The sequence below is a fragment of the Leptidea sinapis genome, chromosome 13, assembly GCF_905404315.1.
Source record: "Leptidea sinapis chromosome 13, ilLepSina1.1, whole genome shotgun sequence".
In the NCBI taxonomy this organism is placed as follows: Eukaryota; Metazoa; Arthropoda; class Insecta; order Lepidoptera; family Pieridae; genus Leptidea; species Leptidea sinapis.
In genome coordinates this window covers 8,434,615-8,462,135 of record NC_066277.1, presented here as the reverse complement: position 1 = coordinate 8,462,135, position 27,521 = coordinate 8,434,615, and the positions used below count along the sequence as shown (strand labels likewise).

The 27,521-nt window shown below is 36.1% G+C and overlaps 1 protein-coding gene across 2 annotated transcripts in view; it reads left to right on the top strand.

Moving 5' to 3' along the window:
- Positions 1–26,651, top strand: part of LOC126967581 (clavesin-1-like) — a 50,576-nt gene extending 23,925 nt beyond the window's left edge. For both annotated transcript variants that reach the window (XM_050812115.1, XM_050812116.1), the window contains exons 2-6: positions 7,406–7,571; positions 9,342–9,436; positions 20,067–20,211; positions 21,234–21,427; positions 22,296–26,651. In XM_050812115.1, coding sequence (XP_050668072.1) covers positions 7,418–7,571; positions 9,342–9,436; positions 20,067–20,211; positions 21,234–21,427; positions 22,296–22,595 — 888 coding nt within the window. In that variant the 5' untranslated portion in view covers positions 7,406–7,417 and the 3' untranslated portion in view covers positions 22,596–26,651. The remainder of the gene's footprint in view (positions 1–7,405; positions 7,572–9,341; positions 9,437–20,066; positions 20,212–21,233; positions 21,428–22,295) is intronic.
- The last annotated feature ends 870 nt before the right edge of the window (positions 26,652–27,521 follow it).

Below are 27,521 nucleotides of genomic sequence, written 5' to 3'. Positions count from 1 at the left end.
CTCAGATTTTTTTTATGGAATAGGAGGACAAACGAGCGTACGGGTCACCTGTTGTTAAGTGATCACCGCCGCCCACAATCTCTTGCAACACCAGAGGAATCACAGGAGCGTTGCCGGCCTTTAAGGAAGGTGTACGCGCTTGTTTTAAAGGTATCCATGTCGTATCGTCCCGGAAACACCGCACAAGGAAGTTCATTCCACAGCTTTGTAGTACGTGGAAGAAAGCTCATTGGAAACCGCACTGTGGAGGACCGCCACACAGCCAGATGGTGGGGATGATTTGCTAACGAATTTGTGGGTTTTTCAAGAATCCTAAGCGGCAATGCATTGTAATGGGTAGGGAATATCAATTACCATCAGCTGAACGTCCTGCTCGTCTCGTCCCTTATTTTCATTAAAAAAATACTCAATAACTTTTGTATTAATTTACATTTAATTTTTTGACTTAGGTACTCGTGTAAGATATTGACTATTTGACGTTTGAGTGTGTCTGTTGCATCATTTTACATTTTACATAATATTTGGTCCTTACATATGAAATTGGCGTATTTCGTACTAGCCACTTTAATCACGATTTTTTCCTCTTCTTTGGTATGGAATTCCAAATTCAAATTTGTACAGCTATTTACTCATGTATTTGTGCTTCGATGACCGTCATTCATTTGTTTTTTTCTTCTGTTTTTTTCTGTTTGCGTCACTCATTTTACAAAATGGAAAACTTAGAGTATCGCATTATTTACGAGTACGAGTTCCGCAGTGGCACTAGTGCTGCGGAAACGACTCGAAGGGTAAATGATGTGTATGGCGGTCATGTTGCAAAAGAAAACACAGTTCGTTTTTGGTTCCAACGTTTTCGTTCTGGAAATTACGACCTGCAGAACAAGCCCCGTGGACGGCCTGAGACCCAAGTTGATAATGAAGTATTGAAGGCTATTGTGGAAGCGGATCCATCGCAAACCACGTCCGAGTTAGCTGCAGGCTGCGTTGTTAGTGATAAAACTGTTTAGTGTTTTAATTCACTTGAAGCAAATTGGGAAGATTAAAAAGCTTGAAATGTTACCCACATTTCATACCCTCACGAATTGACTGAAGCAAACTGGCAAACGCGCGTCGACTGCTGCGTTACATTACTGAACCAGCACAATAATGAAGGTATTTTAAACCGAATTATTACATGTGATGAAAAATGGTTTCTTTACGATAATCGGAAGTGCTCAGCGCAATGGTTGGATCCTGGCCAGCCAGCCAAATCCTTCCCCAAGCGAAAACTAAACCCCAAAAAAGTTACTTTAAAGCGTTTGGTGGACTAGTGCCGGTATTGTTCATTCCAGTTTTCTCAAATCTGGCCAGACTATTACGGCTGATGTCTATTCTCAGCAATTGCAAACCATGATGGAAAAGCTAACGGCTAAACAACCTAGGCTGGTCAATCGCTCCACGCCACTGCTACTTCACGACAACGCTAGACCACACACTGCACAACAGACGGCTACCAAATTAGAAGAGCTTCAATTGGAATGTCTAAGACATCCTCCGTACTCCCCGGAACTTGCTCCAACAGTTTACCATTTTGTTCGAAATTTGGACAACTTCTTGCAAGGGAAAAATTTAACTCTGATGGGGCAGTCCAAATCGCCTTCACAGATTTTATTGATTCCCGTCCGACTGGTTTTTTTAGTAAAAGGATCAATGAACTACCTATGAGATGGCAAAAGTGCATAGAAAACAATGGTTCATACTTTGATTCATTAAATATATTATATTTAAATATATTCGACTTTTTGTTCCTCCCATACAAAATGCCAATTTCATATGTAAGGACCTAATATTATATTGTAATTTGAAATGATTTGTAAATCTATGTACATAAATGTAAATCTTGATATAAAAGAGTGGCAATGAGTTTCTTGCTACTTCTTCTCATTAGCTCAACCCTTTACGAAGTAGCGGTAGATTCAATAAGAAAAAAATTTTTTTTTTTTTGACATTCATAAGTGTCATATCCGTGACCTACGTGAGTAAACTGATTTTGATTTGATTTTTCTTTATACTCATAATATTTAGTAAAACACGGTCTGGTATATCAATGTGGGAATGGCGGAGAGAATAGTTATTAAGAATAGAATTATTTTTTATTTATTGTTGAGAGTTCTATAAATAAGCACACACTTATGAGTTTTATTCAGACTTCATTAATTCATAAAAAGTGCATTTTTATTTGCCCTGTATATTTGTATATACAGGGCGTCCCAAAGTTATGGGACATGAAGGGAAAGTACCTTAAATATCGTAGATAGGGTATTTTACTGAATGAAGACTTTATATTATTTTTAAAAGTTAATAACTCTGCATTCAAAGATTTTCTAAAAATTACTTGCCTCTTCTGGGAATCGAACCGACTTAAATGTAAAAAAAAACCCCCTACTTTTATGATGCCAATGGAAAGAATAGCCAAAAACTAATAACTCTTCTTAAGTAAAATAGTATTTTAAAAGAATGTTTGTTATAAATGTTTGTCTGTCAGGATATTTTACGCTATACCATGTTTTTGACCATTCTTTCGATAGGTATCATAAAAGTAGGGGTGTTTATTTACATTTAAGTCGGTTCGATTCCGAAACGAGGCAAGTAATTTTTAGAAAATCTTTGAATGCAGAATTACTAACTTTTAAAAATAACATAAAGTCTTCTTTCAGTAAAATACCCTATCTACGATATTTAAGGTACTTTCCCTTCATGTCCCATAACTTTTGGACACCTGTATACATTAGTATTACTTTTCTATCATCCTATTTCCTATTTTTTATTTTCTATTGTATTTACTTACGTTTAAATTGTACACGAATTCAGAACGACACTGCATTGAAATAGGCAGAGCTTATTACTAACTATGGACGGCTTGCAAAAATTCTTAAAACCTGACAGTTGCAACTTTAGCCTTCTCTCAGGTTTTTTATTCCGAGTTTTCCTACTGTTTTAACATATAGTAGAATAAAAAATCTACTATGCAAGTGATAATATATACTAATTTCTATATTTATAGTATGAAGTTTAAAAGAGAAATTAATTGTTAATTGTACCGTCTGATTTTCTTAACATTGTATGACATCATTTTATCAGCACCGAGAAAAAGAATAGCTAATAAATCAAAAAGTTTTGATTTCAATCGCGCGTAAAGAAAAAACACACACATTTTTTGATTTGAATAATCTGATTTGGGGGAAATGTGTGTTGATGTATAGTTTTAGTTCATAGCCATAGATTGATTAGTAGGACATTGAGAATATACACAAATAAATTTTAAAAACAACAAAGTTTTAAGAACGATGTCGTGCCGGTGTCGTGGAACGCCGGTCGCCGGGTTCGAGTCCCGCATCGTTCATAAAATTTTGTTGTTTTTCAAATTTTATTTGTGTATTAATCCTAGAAGTGAGGGTTATCACTTTAAAAACATAACAAATCATTGAGAATATTATTATTATACCTGATACTCATTATGGCCACAAGTTGTCCCACTTTTGGTGTTAATACGATATATCGATACGTATTCTTTGGTTTGATGCAATTTCGCATGTTGTATTGTTTCCGTTCCTGCAATCTATATGTCTGTATGGTTGTGTGGTAAGACGTTAACTTACAAGTTTTATTTAAATAAAATACTTTGTGTACTTACGCGCGTAGGTAAGTGTTTAAGTTCGTAAGTAAATACCTGTAGGTAAGGAGTTATACTTCTTTGTCATATCAAAATAAAATTAAAACCAAAACTTTTGTGTCTGATTGACAAGACAAGATGCTTCTCCAGACTTGTTGCGACAACGCAAATCTTAAAGACTAAGACCCCAACGCATGATTCTGCAGGTAAGTGGTTTTTTGATCACAATAATTTTAAATGAACGTTTGGGGAGTATGCAATGTTTGAGCGATAGGTTACCAGTTAAAAAATGGCCACAAGCAGAGGTTGTCATGATTTCAATAAACGACTCTCGCTCCAATATTTGTTTTTTAATCAACTTTACGTAATTTTAAAGAAAATTATGTAAGGAATTAAAAAAAAGGATAGCCAGGTGTAAACAAGTACATTTTTGTTGATAATTTACAGTCATCTTTTTTTTTTTAATTTTAATACAAAATTGAAGTTTTAAATTTACTATATATGATAAACCATGGTTGCCAGTTAAAAAATGGCCGCAAGCAGAGATTGTCATGATTTCAATAAACAATTCTCGCTCCAGTTAAATGTGAGCAAGTGTATGTTTTTTCATCAATTTTACGTAGTTTTAAAGGAATTTATGTAAGGAATTGAAAAAAGTGGTTGCCAGCTAACAGTTAGCCACAACGTGTCGGGGAACCAGTGCTCTGTGAACGGATCGATCACCTGGCTTTGCATAGAGACGTCGCTTCATTGTGTGTCATCTACCGCATTTATCACGGGGAGTGTTCTTAAGAGCTGTTTCACCTTATTCCTGTCGCCGGATATCACCTTCGCATGACACACCACATACCATGCGGTGATCACTTAACACCAGGTGACCTGTTCGCTCGTTTGTACTCCTTTTGCATAAAAAACACTTACCTGGAGCAAGAATCGTTTATTGAAATAGTGGCAACCGCTCCTTGCGGCCATTTTTTTATTGGCAACCATGGTTTATCGTAAATAGTGAATATAAAACTGTAATGTTGTATTAAAATTAAAAAATAACAGATAACTGTAAATTATCAACAAAAATGTACCTGTTTACACTTGGCAACCCTTATGTTGAGGCTGAATGATAGCTGAGAACTGCAACCATATTTTTTTCAATTCTTTTCATAATTTCCTTTACAATGACGTACAATTTACGAAACGGTCTAGCTGGGCCCATTTTGACGGGACTCTTATTGGCAGGTAGCTGATGTAAAAAGGAGTAAATAAGGCTACGTTTATATTAGAAAAATTATTTTATTTTAGAAAATTAATGTAATGTTGCAATGTCCGAGAAACGGTCTAACTTTAAAAATAATTTATATGACAAAGCAACGTTTGCCGGTTCAGCTAGTCTTGCGTAAATTCATGTATTTCGGTGAAAAATACCGTTTATTAAGTTACTTTACCTTTGAAATCATTGTGTAAAATTGATTTTGAAAACATTATGCATAAATCTAATATTATTTATTTTAAATTATTAATTTACTATTCAAAATTCAAAATGTATTTATTTGACCCATTTTAATTAGATTAAAGTTGTAAGCCTCTCCAAAGAGGATGTAATTATAGTACGTATAAGAGGCGAGACTGCCTAAGAAAAACTTTTAATTTAGTTTAGTATCAAACATGCAGTCATTTGGCATAAGTTTGATATAGTAGTAATTACAGTATGGCGATTAGCGACGCAGTATAATCTGGCTGAGTTTGTAAGTGAATATGCTTTACAAGATTATAGCCGGCATCTGTCAATCTGTCAGTGACTGCACGTTTCATATAATCGAGTGAATTGCTTTTATCTTAGAGAGTTTCAATAGCCTGGGCATGGCGAAGAGTAAGCAGAATACACGCAAACATGGTGTTCTTAGACAAGTTTTGTGGTGAAAGTATAGCCTTTCGAGCTATGAACAGTACTTAATCCTGTTACACATATCCTTAAGTCTTATTTGTAGGTTGCTTATGCTTGCTATTGGTTATAGTTAACACTGTCGAGCCTTTTTGGACTACCACTTTTCTTTGAAGTTAAACAAGTTTTTTGGCATGGCGTGACGCATTTTTTTTTACTTCTCTCAGAAAAGTTATTCTAATAGCTTGTACTATTTTGTGTAGGTTCATTTATTCAGATTAGTAGTTAATAACGAGGATTGTAAGCATATAAAATGTTTCCCACCCAAGAATTTTGAAAATATTGGCTTTGTTACATAGATAGCGGCCGGCAGCCGTGAACTCATATCGCTCAAGGTCGCTGGCATTTAGTGTCGCCTTAAGTTCGCAGAACGTGAGTTAGGGAATGCCGCTTTTTTCATCGGGTAAAAATGCTGATAGACTTGAAAGTAAAATAAACTAAACTTATTAACTATTATTATTAAATTAACTAAGCTCAATAGTATAAATGTAACAACTATACACATATATAACAAAAACAATATTCATGAGGCAATTTCAACACTTGATATATTATATAGTATGTATTAATGCAATTTATAATTATACTTAACTTGGGTAATTAAAAACTCGTTAAAGTAAATACTTAGTGGTATATCTTAATTAATAAATGCTGCCAGTATTCTTGCTGTTCGTCCCCGTAACGATAACATTAATTTAATGTAGTCATACTATTGTAAATATAGTTATGAGATATAATTGTCACACTACGAGGGCTTATTACATGATTAAGATATTGTTAATAGTTATAGTAGGTACTAAAATTAATCACTGCTTATGATATACCAAGGTAGATTTACTAGTAGAAGGCTCCTTTGCACAGGTGCCAGATTATGGGTACCACAACGGCGCCTATTTCTGCCGTGAAGCAGTAATATATACATTATTGTGTTTTGGTCTGAAGGGCGCCGTAGCTAATGAAATTACTGGGAAAATGAGACTTACCATCTTATGTCTCAAGGACACTCAGCGCAATTGTATTGCCGCTCAGTAATTTTGGGTTTTTCAAGAATCCTGAGCGGCAATGCATTGTAATGGACAGGGCGTATAAATACCATGAACGTCCTGTACGTTTCGTCCTTTATTGTCATAAAAAAGGGTGTGTACACCAAGACAGATAGTATATACAGCGTTGGTACATTTTACTGAGTAGTAATATATAGTAATAATAATCCTGTCAGATTTACATGTACTATACATTATCTTAATAATGTATAAAAATTACGTGACACGTTGTTTGTCCTCGATGGAATCCTAAACTAATGAACGGATTTTAATGGGGATTACTCCATGGAGTGCAGTTTGGTCCAACTTGAGAGATAGGATAGTTTTTATTTCGATTTGGGACCCATAATTATTTTCTTTTTCAATATTTGATTTGTATGGACATATTTTCTATGAGAAAATTTATTGACGTACGGTTTGACAGTTCTGCTGTGAAACAATTTCAATAAAACAATATTTTATGAAATAATTTTTGATGTTATGCAATATTATTGACAAATTCACAAAAAAACTGTTTTTAATTTGTTATGTACAGAACAACGAATAAAACATACATCCATCTAAATACCAAAAAGGGACCCAACGCACACTGACTATCAATGACGAAAAAAAAAGATTGATATCTTCTACAAATATTTACAAATCCCTTATTTTCATATCAACACACTCACTGCAAATAACTTGTTGCATGTTTATAATATAATCCTAGTAAATTTATTTATTTATTTAGTTTTGCAGAGATATCAAAAGGGTGAACCTCAAATAATATTTCAGGACTAGGAGATCATGACGATGTACGACTGTTTTCTCGAGATTGCATTCGAAGCAGAGCTGGACACAAAGGAAGATCCGGAGCTACTGGAAATATCTTCAAGAATATGTAACGAGAACTTAAGTACCAGGGCTACAGCTATCACAGAATTGAGGAAGATGATTTTCGGTATGTATTTTATGTAAAAGTATTATTGTTATATCCTAAGAAATGAAACACAGAAAGAGGATCATCTATACGTTGGCCTCTCGGTAGGCCTTAAAGTGTTTTGCAATAAATAATGTTGAAATTTTATTTAGCATAATAAATCAATTTATAGACACTTTTATTTGTGTATATTGTTAACTTTTGCCGGCAACTTCCATAGATATTATAATTAATTTGTGAACCGATTAAAATAAAATAATTATTGTTCTTACAAGCTTACTCAAATACATCGAAATTGCATCCAAATCGACCAAGCCATTTCTGAATATTGCTATAAAATTTGAAAAAGATAAACAGACTAATATTCAAAACATATACGAGTATAAATATTTAATATCTTTTATGAATAGTGATAGTCTATAACTTAATATAATATTGACAAATTTTAGGCAAATAAAGAGAATGATTGAAAATGGCTGTCGTCTACATTGCACGATAACGGTAACGACACGATACCAATATCGTATCAAACACATACGATATCACCATACAACCAGATCCGATACAACGATATCGTACGACTAAGCCGGTATGCGTTGCGCCAACGAAATCTTATACTGCCGTGCGATATTTGAGGTACCGGGATTGCAGCAGTAAACGTAAAAGTCGGATATACTTAATTTTAATTATCTTTATTAAAATAAATTTGATATTAATACTATGTAATTTTTATCAGTGGAACGCTCCTTTCCACATAATGCCGGCTAGTTTATGGGAACCAAAACGGCGCCTATTTCTGCCGTGAAGCAGTAATGTGTAAACATTTCTGTGTTTCGGTCTGAAGGGCACCGTAGCTAGTGAAATTACTAGGCAAATGAGACTTAATATCTTATCTCTCAAGGTGACGAGTGCAATTGTTGGGTTTTTCAAGAATCCTGAGCGGCACTGCGTTGTAATGGGCAATGCGTATCAATTACCCACATTGTATCGTCCGCCCTGCATGATTGCTGTCGGTAAATATTTTCGTGGCGATAACGATGCAGTGTGAAACCGTTCGTTACAAAAATGTAAGAAATAATCAGTCCGACGATATGTTTTCGTTACCATTATCGCCCAATGTGAAAACGCCCAATAGTGACACTTCTATTTAGGGTGACGTTCTAAACAGAGTCTAGACACATTGATCGACGGCTTTTTCACTTTGCCGATTGAAAATTAACACACTAGGTACTTGTACTATTAAAATTAATAACTGGACGACCGAGCCTTACTTGGATTTTCGGAAAACTACATCTGTATTCAAACTGGGGTCTCCAGCTTTCCATCCCATCATCAATTGAAATTTACCTTTTTATTCAGCTTTGAAGTAGTAGAACTTACAACAGAGTCATTTTTAAAAAAACATTTAAATTCATTTATAGATAATGTCTCAGACATTATTATAAAAGTATATAATATATATTTTACCTTATAGCTTAATTATGCGTATCCTATTAAGCCTACTTGAGTTAGATACAAGCAATCCCTTATTTCTAGTGTTATAATAATGAAAATCACTTGCGTATTAAAGTAATATTATGTACAAAGGAGCTAATGTCAAGCGTGGCTGACTGTTTACGACTTGTCAATCAAAATAATTGGTAACAATAGATTCGTTTTCCTTTTCTATCTTTCTGTATCTACGTTAGAGATGTCTCGTCGTCGAAGAGAAGACTCTTGCACGCTTTGTTCGGCTAGTATAAGTGTATGTATGTATGTATTCTCAGATATTTAGTTCTCTATTTGTAACAGATCGCGGCGAGTGTGAGCCGCGTCGAACAGATGACGAGTACTTGTTACGGTTCCTTCGATGTAAAGACTTCATCGTACCGCGGGCGCACAGGCTGGTTAGTATTGATAATAATGTTATCTTTATGTAAACTATAACATTAAGAGGAAACTACTGGACCGATATCAAAGATTCTTTCACCATTAGAAAGCTGCATCTTCACTGATTGACATAGGATATATAACATTTGAAAAAAAAATAGGGATCCACATTAATGACGCAATAATATAACCCAAGGTGTGTAAAAATTTGTCTTAAAAAATCTGTCATTCCGTGCGCTGCGTAAACTATTGATGATAGGACAAAAAACTGTTCTACAGTATTATAGATAGTATACAACCGACTTCAAAAAGGCGGTGTCAGCCAAGATAAGTCTGTAACTACATTCATAGTTATAGGTGAGATGTGCTTGAGTCGTGAGGAGGCGAGAGACGAGAGCGGGTCGCGGCGGAAGGACACCGATTTCAAAAATTACAATAATCGTAACTAGAATTTGATTAATTAATTAGATTGTACAATAATACACAATTATTTTTATACTTTTTAGTGCATATTATCTGTTGTTTTGGAATAGTGTTTTTGAAGTCGGTTGTTTTTTTGTTAAAATTTTTTTTCATATAGATTCTAGGTCAAGGAAATGACACTTGTGAATGGCAATAGTTATTTGTCCAACAAGTGACCAAAGTTATTTTTTGCTGCGAGTGCTGACTTTAAATCACGAATTGGCGAAGTAGTCTAGAATTGAATCACGAGCGTAGCGAGTCATTCTAATATATACTAATGAGGTAGTGAGTGATTTAAAGGAACGAGACAAAAAAAATTTGCTCTCGTGTGAAATATACAACTTTTCACCTCTACTAGTGAGAAAAGTGTTATAGGTTAGGTAAGAGAAACAATTAAGATAATATTTAACAATTATGATAAATAAAGACGGTTTCGGAACGCATCGGATCGCATTGTTTATTTTTTAAACGCGGAGTAATTCCCGGATGTATGGTCACGTGGGGTTCGAAATTTAAATCACTTTGTCTCACGCTCGCTTTTAGTTTTTACGTATCAATAGCGCCCTTTTCGTGCTGGAGAGGTGAAAAAGTATTTTTCTTATTACCAGTTACCACCACCAATTTGAAAATGGTTATGAGTTAATGAGAAGAAAAAGCAATAAACTCACTGCCAGTGTTTTAATTCAGCACTTACAGTTTCATCGTTTTAAAAATTATATTAATTACACTGTAAGTAAAGTGATGCAACAAAAATACTCCAACGTCAAATACTCAATGACGAAAACATTCTAATATTCTATAAAGTACTTTTTCGCATTCGGTATTACTTGCAGGGCCCAGCAAGATAACATTTTTTTTAAAACAAAATCAATATACTTTTTTTACGTTGCTGCGATTTTCAATTCTAATAAGGATCCTGAGCGTCTTTGCATTTTTATAGGCAGGACAAATCACCAACTTTCCGATGAAGGCTAATCACCGTTCTTACCTAAAAAAAAGTACCTTTGCATACGAAATACTAAAAAACATTGTTGATTTAGAATATAATGCACAAGTGCTGACCCGATAAGAAAACGATCGTCATTTTGAAAAAGTCCAAAACCTGTTTCTGTTTTTTGGTCTTGTATTCGGAAATGCAAAGGACTGTTAATTGGATGAGTGTCTGTTAATTCACATCACCTTACACGAAATTCAAAAAATAAATGTAAATTAATAAATAATAACACTAGAGTGCAGGTAGATGCATCAATTCACATATGATATGCATGCATATGCATCAAGCTATCCCCTTGGTTAGTCATAGAAGTGTATAATTTATTTATTATAGATAGATAGATACACTTTTTTGCGTACCGTACAAACTTAAAAATAAAATCTATAATAAAGATAAGCTAATTACAGTCATAGGTACACAATGGGCGGTCTTATCGCTTGGAGCGATTTCTTCCAGCCTGTCTTTCATCTATTTCTTATTATAATTTATTTCAAAATTAGAACTATTGTTATTTTATAGCTTTATGTTTTAGCAGTGCCTATGACTGTCTATTTTTTGTCTGTCTATACAGTACATAACGCTACACTGTTGTATCACAAAAACCGATTAATACCGTAGTCGATGAACTTTGAAACTGCTTTGTTCTTAAGACCGAGATACGTGTGGCAGTGGCACGTTAGTCAGAGTATTTTTCCGTCAATTATTATTATTCGACCTCATAACCTATTCTGCTATCTGTACGTCAAAACTCAAATGTAAATTTATTAGTTTACTAGCTGTTAGCCGCGACTTCGTCCGCATTCACCAATGCTACCTTATTGGTGTTTCAATGCTGCCACATGCATAATAAATAAAACGGCAGCTTTCGTAAGAAACGTTTTAGTTCGATCGTTTTTCTCAGAATTACCTTGCAAATTGGAATACCACGAAAAATTCTTTTCATTTTTCGTGTAAATATATAATATAGCCTATGTGCCTAATATATCTTTACGTAAAGGTTTAATGTAACAATAGATCGAAAATTTAAATATATTTTATACACAATATTCACTCACAAATGATGTGGTTTTCTATTGATAGTAGAATTTACAAAAGTACTTCAGTAGATACTGAATTACCCCTTGCAAACTTTACCTTTTTTATAGTAATAGTATAGATTATTATTTATTAGTAGCTAATCACTATCGTCCTTAAATGTCTTGAGCGCTAGAGAAACAAAAGAGTCCATAATTGCGTTGCCGGCTGTCATGTGAAGTGAACGCACTTTTAAAGAACTATGAAGATGTCATCGACGATCAAGTTCTCTTCGATTGGGTTGACTCTTTGATGTGGCGTAGAGGGGTCATATTTTTATCACATGCTTCAAAACTTACATCATTAATTATACGCCATGGTAGACTGTGGCAGCTCTGAAGACAACGAAATATTAAGGTTGACATTTAACCTCTATTTTGAGCAATGCACGCACTCAAAAGTGATATAGTGACTACATATCGCGAGTGTAAGACGTAGCTTGTCACGCATACTCAAGTAATAAACCTGGCCTGTTTTCATCGGTTGTCTAACAGCAAGAGGATATAGAGCCTAGACTGTAGACGTGTAAATTATCTGAGCTTTACATTTGTTTGAATTAATAACAGCTAATGTGTTCCGCTAGAAAATATAGCGTTAAAAATCGTACATTTCATGCCGGTTTCGTAATAATGACGTATTAATATAAACACACGGTCTTTCTTCTTCCTCCTAGACCTTTTTCCATTTACTTGGGGTCGGCCTTCCTTGTCCTTTTTTCCATTCGGCACGGTTTTGGCCATATCAGCTATTAAATGAGCTTCTTTCAAGTCTTTTTGGACCGTCGTCAACCAGGTGGCAGGGGGTCTTCCACGCGTACGCTTTGTTATTGGCATGTCTAGGGCAAGCTTCACCATATGATTGTCTGGGCGCCTTTGAATGTGACCGAACCACCTTAAGCGTTTCTCTTTGACCTTCTCGACTATTGGGGCAACTTTAAAACTTCCTCTGATGTACTCTTTTCGGATTTTGTCTAGAAGTGTGACACCCGCAGACTTTCTGTCGTGTGCAGTTTATTTAGGTGGTGCTTGTTGGTCGCCCAACACTCTGATCCGTACAAAACAGCAGGTCTTATAGCTGTTTTGTACAACTGCCCTTTGACTTTAAGCGGTATCTTTGTGTCACACATGACGCCTGTGAGTCATCTCCACTTCATTCATCCAGTTGTTGTTCTGAGTGACATGGGGCAGTACCATGCTTCCTATAGAAATGTGTATATTGTCTGCATCTGTAACGTCATCAAAAACGCACGACATGTGTTCTGTCTTGCTTATACTAATTTTGAGGCCGTTTGACTCGAGTGCATCTATCCAGGAGTTGAAATTATTCTGGAGCTCGTTTATATTATCTGAGATCAGAACCACATCGTCTGCATAGAGAATGTTCCAAGGCAGAACCCTTTGACAGTGCTTTGTGACGTAATCTATAGTTGTGTTGAAAAGCAATGGGCTAAGTGTAGATCCCTGATGAACCCCGACTTCAAGTTCAAACGCTTCGCCTTTTCCTGCTGGGCTCAGGACTTGAGTGGTAACAGATTTGTACATGTCTTGTATGAGATAAATATAATATTCTGGTACAGATTGTTGCCTCAGTGATTCCCAGATGAGGTCACGTGGGACATGATCAAATGCCTTTTCAAGGTCAATAAAAACCATATGGAGATTAGATTTATTTGATTTGGCCTTTTCAAGTAGTATGCGAACCGTTTGAATAGCATCTGGGGAGCTTCTCTCTGATACAAAACCACACTGATTTGGCGTTACGTTTATTAAATGTTTCAATCTATTGTACATCACTCTTTCCCAAAGTTTTAGTGTGTGTGACATTAGTTTTATGGCCCGATAGTTACTGCATTCTCTAACATCTCCCTTCCCCTTGTAAAATGGTATGAGATAGCTATTACGCCATGAGTCTGGCATGGGGTATCCCCGAATCAGCTTGGTAAATAGTTGTTGTAGCCAAACTATTCCATCATCTCTTAGCTGCTTCCAGACTTCTGCTGGTATTTCATCTGGCCCAGGAGCTTTGTTATTTTTCATTTGCTGCACTGCCAACTTTACCTCTACGGCTGATATTTCTAGAGGTGGCCCCTGTCATTCTCTTATATTGTACTTTCATATTTTAAGGACAAGGAAAGTGAAGTGGCTATGTAGTTTTACGGCCGGTTGCCGGACGCCAAGACACTAATCCTGCTTAGGACTGTGAGCGCTGCCGTTGGACCCAAGGGTCTTATCCGCTGCCGACTCTTTTAAATTACCGTGCCTGGTGCTGTAACTCCAACATGACCCTTATCACCCCAATATGTGGAGTTGGCTCACTGTTGGGTATGCCTCTTCCACCTGCTTCGCCGTTCCAATGCACTGCAGTTCCGCCTTCGCAGCCGTTGAGGACTTCACCCGTATCCCTGGGCAAGGGTTCCGCGTTATACGTTATAAGTATTTAATGTTTTTTTTTTATGGAATAGGAGGACAAACGAGCGTACGGGTCACCTGGTGTTAAGTGATCACAACATAATTATCAAGTGAGCGTTGCTGGCCTTTAAGGAAGGTGTACGCGCTTTTTTTGAAGGTACCCATGTCATATCGTCCCGGAAACATCGCACAAGGAAGCTCATTCCACATCTTCGTAGTACGAGGAAGAAAGCTCCTTGAAAACCGCACTGAGGAGGACCGCCACACATCCAGATGGTGGTGATGGAATCCTAACTTGTGACATGTCGCGCGAAGGTGAAAATGTGGTGGAATGGGTTGAAAACAAAATGCGTTAGTTATAAATTATAACTAATTAATTTATCTCTAAATAACACGCATAATTAAATCAAGGGAGACTCATGAAAACTAACAATTCGTTTTTTTCCATCCTGTATGTAGCTTGGCGTCATACGCCTGTCATCGGCATGATATGTACGCTCCCTGATCATCAGTCTGTTTGGAATCAGCTTCAAGTGACGGTGTTTCCAAATAATATTATTCAAGCCTCAACTTAAAAGCATTTTCTTAACTGAAAACCCGATTATGTCAGGAGTAATAAAGTGTAATATTTTTTTTGAAGTTATTTAATTTTTAAAAACAAAAAAATTTATGTAGGTACATATTTTCTCTCAAGTGTCAGTAATTAATAAAAAATCATTTGGAATGACCACTTATGGCTTCAATACAAATCTTTATTTTGTTTGGCTAGGATTTTATGGATTCCCTGTTTCTATCGGAAAATTAGTCACTGCTTCTTTCTAAATGTGTTCCAGATTTGAATACGGAACAAAAAAAAAATAAAAACCAAGAAGTTATAAAATTAGTAACAATATTATTACAATGTTCTTGAGAGAAGAACAAGAATTAATTTACATGTAACAAAAAACGAATGAATGATTTATTATTATACTTGATAATTATGTTTTTTAATATATTTAATAACACACAATAATGTGTCCGGTGTATATGATCAAAGATATTTAATATTTACAGTTTTTATTCATTTCAATTTACTTAACTTTTTTGCTTGTAACTTACTTGCATAAAACAACCACTTAATAATATAAATATTATGGAGACTTTATAAAAAAAAATCAAATTACAAATTTCTTTATTTACTCTTAAATAATTACATAAACGCTTACTATTTAATTATATAAGCAATTAACAATTTAGGCTTTATATGTAGGTATCAGGAAACTTATTTCTATAACTTAATCTACGAGTTGGGAGATCAGACTTTGATCAGACAGAATTGTCGGGGACCCAGCGCTCTGTGAACGGCTGGATCACTTGGCGTTGTGTAGAGACGTCGCTTCATTGTGTGTCTCCTACTGCATTTATCATGGGGAGTGTTCCGAAGAGCTGTTTAACCTGATTCCTGCCGCCGAATTCCACCTTCGCACGACACGCCACAAGTTAGGATATCATCCCCACCATCTGGATGTGTGGCGGTCCTTCACAGTGCGGTTTTCAAGGATCTTTCCTCCACGTACTACAAAGCTGTGGAATGAACTTCCTTGTGCGGACAAACGAGCGTACGGGTCACCTGTTGTTAAGTGATCACCGCCGCCAACAATCTCTTGCAACACCAGAGGAATCACAGGCACGTTGCCGGCCTTTAAGGAAGGAGTATGCGCTTTTTTTGTAGGTACCCATGTCGTATCGTCGCGGAAAAACCGCATAAGGAAGCCCATTCCACAGCTTTGTAGTACGTGGAAGAAAGCTCCTTGAAAACCGCACTGTGGAGGACCGCCACACATCCAGATGGTGGGGATGATATCCTAACTTGTGCGAAGGTGGAATTCGGCGGCAGGATTAATGATAAACAGCTCTTCCGAGAGTGTCCCCGTGATAAATGCGGTAGAAGACACACAATGAAGCGACATCTCTACGCAACGCGAATCTCTCTCTCTCTACTTAAATACATAATCATTATGAAAAGTGAGTGAGGGGTGATGTGGGGAAATGGAGGGAGAATGGAGGAAACTTTATGGCACTGGTGGCACCCTAAATAGGTAAAACATGATTCTCACCATGGAGCCTCCAATTCGATACCGCACCCCACTTACCAATGTGTTATCGGTTTTCAAATTCGCATATACGTTTATTTTTATTATGACAATAAGGGACGAGACGAGCACGAAGTTCAGCTGTTGGTAATTGATACGCCCTGCCCATTACAATGCAGTTCTCAGGATTCTTGAAAGACCCAAAAATTCTGAGCGGCACCACAATTGCGCTAGTCACCTTGAGACATAAGATGTTAAGTCTCATTTGCCCAGTAAATTCACTAGCTACGGCGCCCTTCAGACCAAGAACAGTAATATTTATACAATAATGCTTTACGACAGAAATAGGCGCCGTTGTGGTAGCTACCTATAATCTAGCCGGTATCCTGTGCAAAGGAGCCTCCCACTGGTAAGCATTGGACGTCTGGTGTTATAAGTTACCAAACCGCGGTGATAAAATGCCATCAGGTGACCCTTATCATATGTTCGTGTGTCCTACTCTTCTATAAAAATAAAAAAGGTTCCAACAATAGTGATCAGCATTCGATTCGATTTCGTTTATTAAATTAGTGCGCGCAGCAGACGAACCGAGTAACTGACAAAAACTCTAAACACCTTTTTAGCCGCGGTTACATGAATATCATAAAACAATCTTTGCAATCATTTATACCAACGTTTGTTTCCGAGTCATGGATGTTTATATGTATTTATATATGTTTAAGTATATTGTATTAAATATATCGTACCAGTACCGTTTGGGGCAATAATTTGTCTAAAAGTGTGTTAAAATTATAAAAAAAATCTGTATAATTGTTATAAGTAAAAAAATAAAGAATTTCGTTGGAGCGAAAATTTATTCTCGACAATCTGTGTACAAATAAATACGGACAAATTGGCAAAAAAAAAATGTTCGCTGTCACAGAAGTTAATTCTAATTTATTGCTTTAACATAACAGTTATTCGAGCTAGATTCATGAAGATTTGCGGTTATGTTGAGTTATAAAAGTTACAAAGAGGCTTTGTAAATATCTATGTATAAGAATAACAAAGTTATCTAACTAAGTAATTCTAAAGCTGCATATGCTAAGTGCAATAATCTATATATATAAAAATGGATTGCTGTTTTTTAGTCTCGCTAAAACTCGAGAACGGCTGGACCGATTTGGCAAATTTAGGTCTTGAATTATTTGTGGAAGTCCAGAGAAGGTTTAAAAGGTGAATAAATTGGAAAATGCTGCTAAATTAAATAAACACAACAAATTTGTTTTTCCTTTGATGTGTCCATACATAATTTCTATGAGAGAATTTTTTGACGCACGGTTTGACAGTTCTGCTGTGAAACAATTTCATTATGACGGCAGGGTGCATATTATACGAAGTAATTTTTGAATTTATGATATATTATTGACAAATTCATATAAAAACATTATTTTATTTATTATATACAGGACAACGTCTGTCAGGTCAGCTAGTGTATCATAATAAAAATGCAAGCAAAATGCAAGTCGAGGAGGCTCCTTTGCACAGGATGCCGGCTAGATTACCCAACGTCGTCTATTTCTTCCGTGAAGCAGTAATGTGTAAACATTACTGTGTTTCGGTCTGAAGGGCGCCGTAGCTAGTGAAATTACTGGGTAAATGAGACTTAACATATTATGTCTCAAGTTGACGAGTGCAGTTGTAGTGCCGCTCAGAATTTTTGAGGTTTTTCAAGAATCCTGAGCGGCACTGCAATGGGCAGGCGCATCAATTACCATCAGCTGAACGTCCTGCTCGACTGGTTTTCATAAAAAAAATGTTAATTTATTTGAAACCCAGTTTAATGGAACTGAATATTCTTAAAATCTGTTTAGAAAAGTTGAGCTTTAATGAGAAATGGTGGCAAGAAACTTAATGATTATAACTACATAGTTATTGAGTTTTTAGAAAAGACTAATTGATAATAATAATTGACATAACAATAATAATAGGAGACATAGACTATAATATTGATAGGCCTAGCATTACATTACAGAATTTATACATTACAAATTTTTAATAACCAAAATTAATACCGGACAAATAGTTTATATCATTTAAAGAGGACTCATATATTGGATGCAGCACCTTACAAACTAATTTGTTATGTATATTACAGCCATTGTAAATTACTCTATTTGATTGAAATGAGTGGCCGTTGAGTTTCTTATATGTTCTTCTCACAAGATTAACTTTTTACGATCGGGAGAGCTTGGCTCTTGAACTTTGAATAGAACTTGAGAGATCGTAAACATCGACATTGGAGTTGCGTTGCGACGTCGCTTCATTGTGTGCCAGAGTGCGGTTTTCAAGGAACATCCATCTAAGCTGTGGAAAGAGCTTCCTTGTACATTGTTTCCAGAACGATAGGACATGTTACACCACCAAAAAAGCGCATATAGCATTCTAAAAGGGCGGCAACGCTCCTGTAATTCCTCTGGTGATGCAAGAGAATGTGGGCGGCGGTGATCACTTAACATCAGGTGACCCGTACGCTCTATAGAGGTAAACGCGCAAACTTGAGTCTTCTGGGGTTTAAATTGGACAAGGTTCAATTTACCCCATTCCGCGACCTTCTCAAGAGAGGACTCGATAGAAGACACAAGTTTCTCCCGGCACTGGTCGACGATTTCCCGAGAGAGACCTCCATGGCCCGTGTATACGGCATCACCAGTGCTGTCGTCTGCATAGCAATGAATGTTGGAGGTGTCCAATATATCATTGATATGCAGAAGAAACAGCGTAGGAGATAACACACAGCCTTGGGGTACTCCAGCATTCACGGGCTTCGGGTTCGAGCAATGTCCGTCGAAAACGACCTGTATGCTGCGCCCAGTGAGGAAGCTAGAGGTCCACTTCCACAAGCTCTCGGGAAGCCCAAATGATGGAAGTTTTGAGAGGAGCGCCTTGTGCCATACACGATCAAAGGCCATCACTATATCCAGGCTAACTGCCAGGCCTTCCCCCTTTCTTTCAATAGCCGCAGCCCATCTATGTGTTAGGTATACCATAAGATCCATCCGCCGACCGACCATGGCGAATATCAATTTTATCAACGATACGTCACTCGAACGATTAGCTCAGGTGAAAAGAGCGCTCGCACGGAACGTGAGAGGTCGCGGGTGCGAGTACCGCATAGTTCATCTTTTTTTTTTCATTTTTTTTGTGTATCTTTTTAACCGCGTATGCAGCAAAACTAAGTCTATAAGCCCATGCTTCAATATCGAAGTCTCATTGTTATTTGGAATCAAGATAAATTTTATATAATAAATCATAAACAGCGTCCAACATCATATCATTGAGGAAGCAATTGTTTGGTAAAGGTTACTATAGCATAAATGATACCACGCCAGAATGAAGCGATTACCCCAGACTATATCATCACCTCAGTCGAAAGACGTCCACATGTCCACGCTGGACAAAGTCCTCAAAGATCGAAGAACGATCGGTCCTCTGCTACCCTCGTCCAACCTATTCCGGATATCTTGACCAGATCGATCTTTATTTTTTACACTTTCTTACACTGCGTCTTCCGGGACATGGTCACCTTTTGAGGACATAACTACCATATGCCATTAATCCTTCGAATTATGTGTCAGTAAAAAGCGTTTTGTTTCAGTTGGTAAGATACTGCAGGTTCAGGGAGGATCACCCTCATCTCTACCAGGATGTGGATCTGTGGAGCCTCATGAAGGTTGGCAACATATACGAATGCTGTTTGCACGACAAACCTGGAGTTGGGCGGCTCTCCATCGTGAGGCTTGGTGAGGGATTGATTTTTTACGACCATAATGTTAAGTCTCATAAATCCAGTAATTTCATTCGCTATGGCGACCTTCAAACGTTGTCTTTTAGAACGACCAATATAATAACTAAAAGACTTACCCTTACCGCCAGATTGCACTCGAAAAACAAAGAAAAATGGAGGGAAGGACAGGACACAAAACAATTAATATTTGGTTTATAAAGTTCGTATGTATTATTAAGTTGTCGGCTTTGACCTGGTACATGGTTGACGGAAGTATTATACTTTATATGATATTACACTTTCGTCAACTTCCTGAACAGTGAGCAGAGTAGAGCAAGGCTAATCTACCTTGTGGCTATAAAGTTTCATCGAAATGTATTCCTGGAATAGTTCGAATAAGTGAGTATTTTCCCCAGCGGGGATTAAACCGGAGATCCGTTCTTCGACAGATTTGTAGATTTATCTCTATTATTATTTAAAAAATAATTATACTATTAAAATCAATTAATTACAAATATAAATTTCATGAAGATCGTAGTTGGCAGGTAAGGTGCCCATAAAGCTGACAACGTTGCCTCTTTGTATTGCCAAACGTATCGTCTGACAGAGGTACGTACCAGCCCTTGAGCCACCCAACTAATCGGTGAGACCACAGAAGGTTAGATGATCTTACTACAGTAGGTGATATTGATAGATATGTAGAGTTCTCCTTTATGCAGAACTTTCATAGTTCTATTACAAAATACACTTGAACACGGATTACGTATGCAGGCGGCATCTGGAATGCGAAACTAAGATTTACAATATTAACGTGTGTATTTCAAAAGAGGTCTTGAAATTTAAGAATACTCTCCCTGTCCCCAATGCATGACCCGTCTATCTCATCGAATATCTAACTATTAAGTAACAATAAAGCAAAGAAACGCTTTTTATAGCAACCCTAAATGAAAAATGAATAATAATTTAGTAAAAAATTCATTTACGTACTTCTTAGTCCAATTCCATTACGAAGCATAAAGCTGATTGTTCATTTTTTAGGTAAATATGATACCACGGAAATTGCAGTGGAAGATTTATTACGAACAGCTCTTGTGGTCATGGAAATTGGTCTCAGACAACCGAAGAACCAAGTTCTTGGAGGCACAATCATTGTGGACTTAGAAGGGCTTAGTTTAAAACAAATATCAACATTGACACCTTCTATTGCTTACCAGATAGTCTCCATACTTGGGGTATGTACCAAAGAAATAATACATAAAGATCTGTCCATTCTAACTGCGTAGGAAAAATAAAAGAGGCAAAAGACCCCTTAAGACATTCATACATGTAAACTAATGCGGCACGAACTGTTTCACTTCAATCAGTAAAAAATATGGACAACCCTACGTGAAAAGTGAAATAATACGCACATATATATGTTTTTTGTGCAGGAGTGTTTCAGTCACCTGTAGTTAAGTGATTACCGCTGCCCCCAACCCGTAGGAATCACATGAGCGTTGCTGGCCTTTAAGTAAAGTGTACGGGTCATTTTTGTCACCAATGTAGTATCGTCCTGGAAACACGTGGAAGCTTGGTTGTACGTGGCGAAGAGTTCCTTGAAATTGAACGGCAGGAATTAGGTCTAACAGCTCTTCAGAACACTTCCATGTTTATTATGGGGTAGAAGACACACATTGTAACGTCAGATCCACGCAACGCCAATTGATGGATTGACATTGATTTGCCCACAATTCGGGCACCCTTACGTTGCACGCGGTCAAATGGTTCAAGCTGATTCTGGAGTGCATCAGACCTGAGATTAGAGCAGAACTCCAAAATATTGTAGCTGGCTTGAAGCTTTATTGTCTTTAAGGAAATTTGGCCAATTCTAAGCGGAGCCAACAAATAAAGAAAACAAAATGGCGGATTACAAAATGGTGGCCATTTTGTTATTCGCCATTTTGTTTTACGCAGCATTACATACAAAAATATAGATAAAGTTATATCTTGCACGATGGTTTGAAGTTTTTGCGAGTGTGAATGGCACTTAAATGCTTTTTATATCGTTATGGATCCTGAGCATGGATCATAGCTATCATTAATATTAATCTTTATATACAGGGAGCAACACCAGCGAGGCTTAACTCACTCCACCTGATAAATTACACCTGGCTGCTGAACACGTTCTTCTACATCTTCAAGAAGTTCATCCCTCAGAATGCTTGGGACAGAATACATTTCCATGGCAGTGATCTGAAGTCACTGCATAAAATTGTCGACCTCGAATGTCTTCCAGCCAGATACGGAGGCACTTGCAATAGTGTGGTTTCTGTTTCGAAGTGGTTACAGAAGATTAAGAAGTACAGAGATGGAAACTTCGACAGGGAAATGAAAGAACTTGGGTACTTAATAAAGGAATAGAAACTTATGATAAGGTCTGGTGTGTTGAATGAGGTCTAGGAACTTGTAGCGTTTTTAACGGTAAATAGCATTATGGGAAATAATAGACTTAAATGTGCCTTTGAATTTAATGGTAATAATATTTAAATTATTTGTAGATTTTACAATCACTGCGTTTTATGAAGACCGCTTTGTAATGATTGAAAATTTGCTTTATTGTGCACTATAGACTAATTATTATTCATATCAATAAGAAAATATTTCAAAATTAAGTGACTTCAAACGTGATAAATCAGAAACTGTTAATCATGTGTTAATATATGCATGAATATTAAGTTATATGGTCACAAATAAATTATGACAATATCATTAATTATAACTTACACATTATTTATTACTCGCGGTATTTTAAGCCAAATAAATCTAGGTCAAATATCGAATCGATGTATGTAATTTGTAAACTTAGATTAAGGACTAATCTCCGCTGCGCACCCATTAGATACCGCAGGCGTAGCCGCCAAGTGCGGCAAGTACTATTGCGCCCAAGTTGGTGCACTACAACCAGTCTCGTTGTTAATTATTTAAACTAAAATACCGGGTTGCATAGTACAACTTTATAAAATAATACTACAAGATATAAGAAAGACACTGGTATCACATATCATTAGTAAATCGAAGCGTATATAAGTTACAAAGTTTGAAAGATGCCATTGAGTGTCAAGATGCCATGCATACCGTAATAATAAAGCTATTGTTCTTAAGTAGTGCGGTATCTAGTTGGAGCGCATCGGAAACCAATCCTTAATCTTAGATTGTAAGATAGTTTTTAAGAAAAAAACTATTTAAATTTTTTAATCTCATCTTGATATTTTAATATGGTTGTTCAAAATTTAAGAAGAGCAATGTAAGAATTAGTTTTTAGGGAATTACCTTTTCTAATGATTGTAGATTCCCTCTGTATATATTTATATATTATATCTCTGTATATTTAGAACAATAGATTATGGTTTAAGGCGAAGAGTAAGCAGAAAACACGCAAACATGGTGTTTTAGACAAGTTTAGTGGTGAAAATATAGCATTTCGAGCTATGAACACTACTTAATCCTGTTACACATATCTTTAAGTCTTGTTTGTAGGTTGCTAATGCTTGCTGTTGGTTATAGTTAACACTGCCGAGCCTTTTTGAACTACCACATTTCTTTGAAGTTAAACAAGTTTTTTGGCATGGCGTGACGCATTCTCAGAAAAGTTATTCTTATAGCTTGTATTTTTTGCGAACGTTCATTTTTTCAGATTAGTAGTGAATAACGAGGATTGTAAGCATATAAACTGTTTTCCACGCAATAATTTTGAAAATATTGGCTTTGTTACATAGATGGCGGGCCGGCAGCCGTGAACTCATATCGCTCAAGGTCGCTGGCATTTAGTGTCGCCTTAAGTTTTTAAAACGATCAGCTAATTGCGATATCATTAGGAATGTAAGGCCGATTACTTCAAAAAGCAGGGAAGAACGGTACAGATCGGATTTAAAACATCTGTTTTCTTAATCTTCAGTGGGTTTAATGAATTAATACAAATTGCAAGATCAGTATTAGCAAAGACATAAACGCAATTACCTTTAAGATACATGAAAATGTTATTACTGTATATTAATACATGTTACCAATATAAATATAGCATACTAGCTGACCCGGCAGACTTCGTACTGCCTCAACCGATAAATAAAAGACCTAAACTTTTGCATTAAATAAACTTAAAACAACAAAAGGAATCCTTTTTTTAACTGTTACTATACGTGTTTTAAGGAAGTTAATTTTTTACTTCCTTAGAAACGACCGCGACGGGGGACACGTCGAAGGAAAATCAAAATAATTTTTTATTTAATTCCGAGTATTTTACTATTTATTCTACCTTTTAAACCTTCTCTGGACTTCCACAAATAATTCAAGACCAAAATTAGCAAAATCGGTTCAGCCGTTCTCGAGTTTTAGCGAGACTAACGAACAGCAATTAATTTTTATATATATTGAAGATTATGTATTCGCTCAAGCATTCAGTAATTTAAAAAAAATACCATCTCAAAATAAAGTTAAAATAAAGTTATCAAATCGAATATATGTATAAGTTTAAGCGAGGTCAATGAACGATTTAAATTTAGTGTTGCAACAATTGTTAACACTAAAATATTAAATATTGGCATTCAAAAGTAACATTTTTGATGTGGCAACACTTTCAAGGTAAAATTTAATAGCATTGTTTCATTCTTTTCATTTAAAATAAATTTGATAAATCCAAATAAAAGTCTAAGTTATGTGTTAGAGCTAATTAATGATTAAGTATTTATTATTAATAGTTTTTAGTCAAAAGCATAAATAACAAACTGCATGTTATTAATAAGAGAGAATTAAACGTCGCAGCATTTTTTAATAGTAGACATTTGTGTAACAAGAGCTCAAATTGATATTTTATTCGTCAAGAGCGTTATTTTGAATTTAGAGCGAAGTGATGTTAGCTTGTTGAATTATAAAGTAGAATCCTGATAGTAGTCGGCTAATAGCGTGGAAAACAATATTATGCCGCCCTAGTACAAAATATTTTGGACCCCTAGGTAACACTCATCAAAACCTATAAGAAAAAACTTAAGAGTTCCTAGGTAGGCACTCTTGTGATCTAATTTGATATTTAATTTTGGTGCCGTACACTACCAAGGCTAGTCAAACTTTTAATTCGCTGTGATGAGAACTATTTAAATAAAATTAGTAATTTATTATGTTCCTCATAAATTAAGATTAATTACCAGTGGGAGGCTCCTTACCAGTGCGAGCCCCCTTTGCACAGGATGCCGGCTAGATTATGGGCGCGCCTATTTCTGCCGTGAAACAGTAATGTATAAGAATTACTGTCTTTCGGTCTGAAAGGCACCGTAGCTAGTGAAATTACTGGGCAAATGAGACTAAACATCTTATGTCGCAGGGTGACGAGCGCAATTGTAGTGCTGCTCAGAGTTTTTGGGTACTTTAATAATCCTGAGTGGCACTGCATTGTAATTGGCAGGGTGTATCAATTACCATCAGTTGCTCGTCTGACTGATTTTTTTTTACTATCCCGTATGGGCATAGTAAAAAAAATTTAGAATAGATATGCGACAACCGCATGTAACTGCTGTAAATAAGTCACTCGTCCCAACACTGAAGAGAAGGTAACTATTTTTTCGCTCAAGAAACGAGCAACAGATATAGATCCCGTGGAAGCAAAAGAGATAAATATAGTTATAGTCATAGACTTAGTATTTACTAATCTATAGACTACCAGACAGATCGCCTTCTCGAATACAGAGGGAACAAAAGTCTGCGACAGGCAAACAGTGACTTCAGTGGAATATTATCAATATTTTTGTCTTTTTTCTGTGTATATTTTCGATATTTTTTTGTCTTTATGGGATATCTTTTTTAAATTAATACAGCTTGGATATCAGGGCTGCATAACATTAAAGCAGTCATGCATCAATTGTGACTCACTGCTCCTGGTAGTTAGGTGCAAGTTGCATGAAATCTTGCCGCTGCGGTCGAAAACCAAACAAAAATCTTTTATATATTATAGCCGCGACGTTTACTTAAATGTGCTTTAAATGTGCTCTCAAGCAAATTACGAATACATGTAAAATAAAGGCAATGAATATGAGTTTTTTAGTTGTTCAGCATTGTTTGAGTTTTGCATAGAGGCTGCCAGTCACGTGCAACTTCTACTGCGATATCGTCCTATTTCAACATATTACTCAAAATTCTTACATCTCCGCTTCAGTGATCAGGCTGCCTAAATGCATTCTACAGTGGGTTCGATATTCTAAGTTACTTCATTATGTATCGGTCTTGCGAGATAGGAATTGTATTCTCGAAGCAAAAGTGTACTAAGTTTATAATTCTACGATAAGTTCCTACGTACATTATATTGTGGCCTTCTAAGTTCCAGTTTATAAGTGTTGTGTGGATACTTCTAGTCTAATGTGATTATATAATTATTATTGTCAAGGCTTATTGAAATTGTAATGCTGTGAATTTAATAAACTAATTAAAATATATTGTTTCTTATTAAGTACACTTGAATCGCTATTCCACCAGTGGGAGGCTCCTTTGTACATAATGCCCGCTATATTAAGGGTACCACAACGGCACCTATTTCTGCCATGAAGCAGTAATGTGTAAGTGTTACTGTGTTTCGGTCCGAAGGGAAACTAGTGAAATTACTGGGCCAATAAGACTTGACATTTTATGTCTCAAGGTGACGAGCGCAGTTTTGGGTATTTCAAGAATCCTGAGCGGCACTGCATTGGAATGGGCAGAGCGTATCAATTACCATCAGCTGAATATCCTGCTCGTCTCGACCCCTTTTTTCATACAAAAATCATCAAAAGTTTTTTATATCTTTAACAATATATCGATGATTTAACTCATTAAGTATATATAGTCCTTCTGTTAAGGATTCCAAGAATTTTCTTTTATGGTGATGTCAAAACTTCCTTGGACGCTGAGCTAATTTATTATTAGAGTATTGAATTAGACTAAGCTATCACGCTCGGCTTAAATAGCTGATACCGGGTAAAGTCGGCTAGACTCGACTAATGTGGCTGAGTCAATCAGTTTTTGTGTATGTCATCAAAACCAACCAGATACAGATACTATAGCCAAAGAGGTGTTAATACGAAATTATACTTACAATATCCTTAAAACACTTTTCCCCGACCTATTAAATTTATATATTAATCTTACATTTCAATGCATTAAAACGAATTTGTAATTTGTGAATTTCTCTAACTACCCTCCATTTAGAATAATCTCACTGCATGCATGTGCTTCATATATTTTATGGAATAAATTAAGTCTACGTGGAACGCATTACAGATGTGAAAATTTACGTACGTAAATTATAGTTTATTAAATTTTGCATAT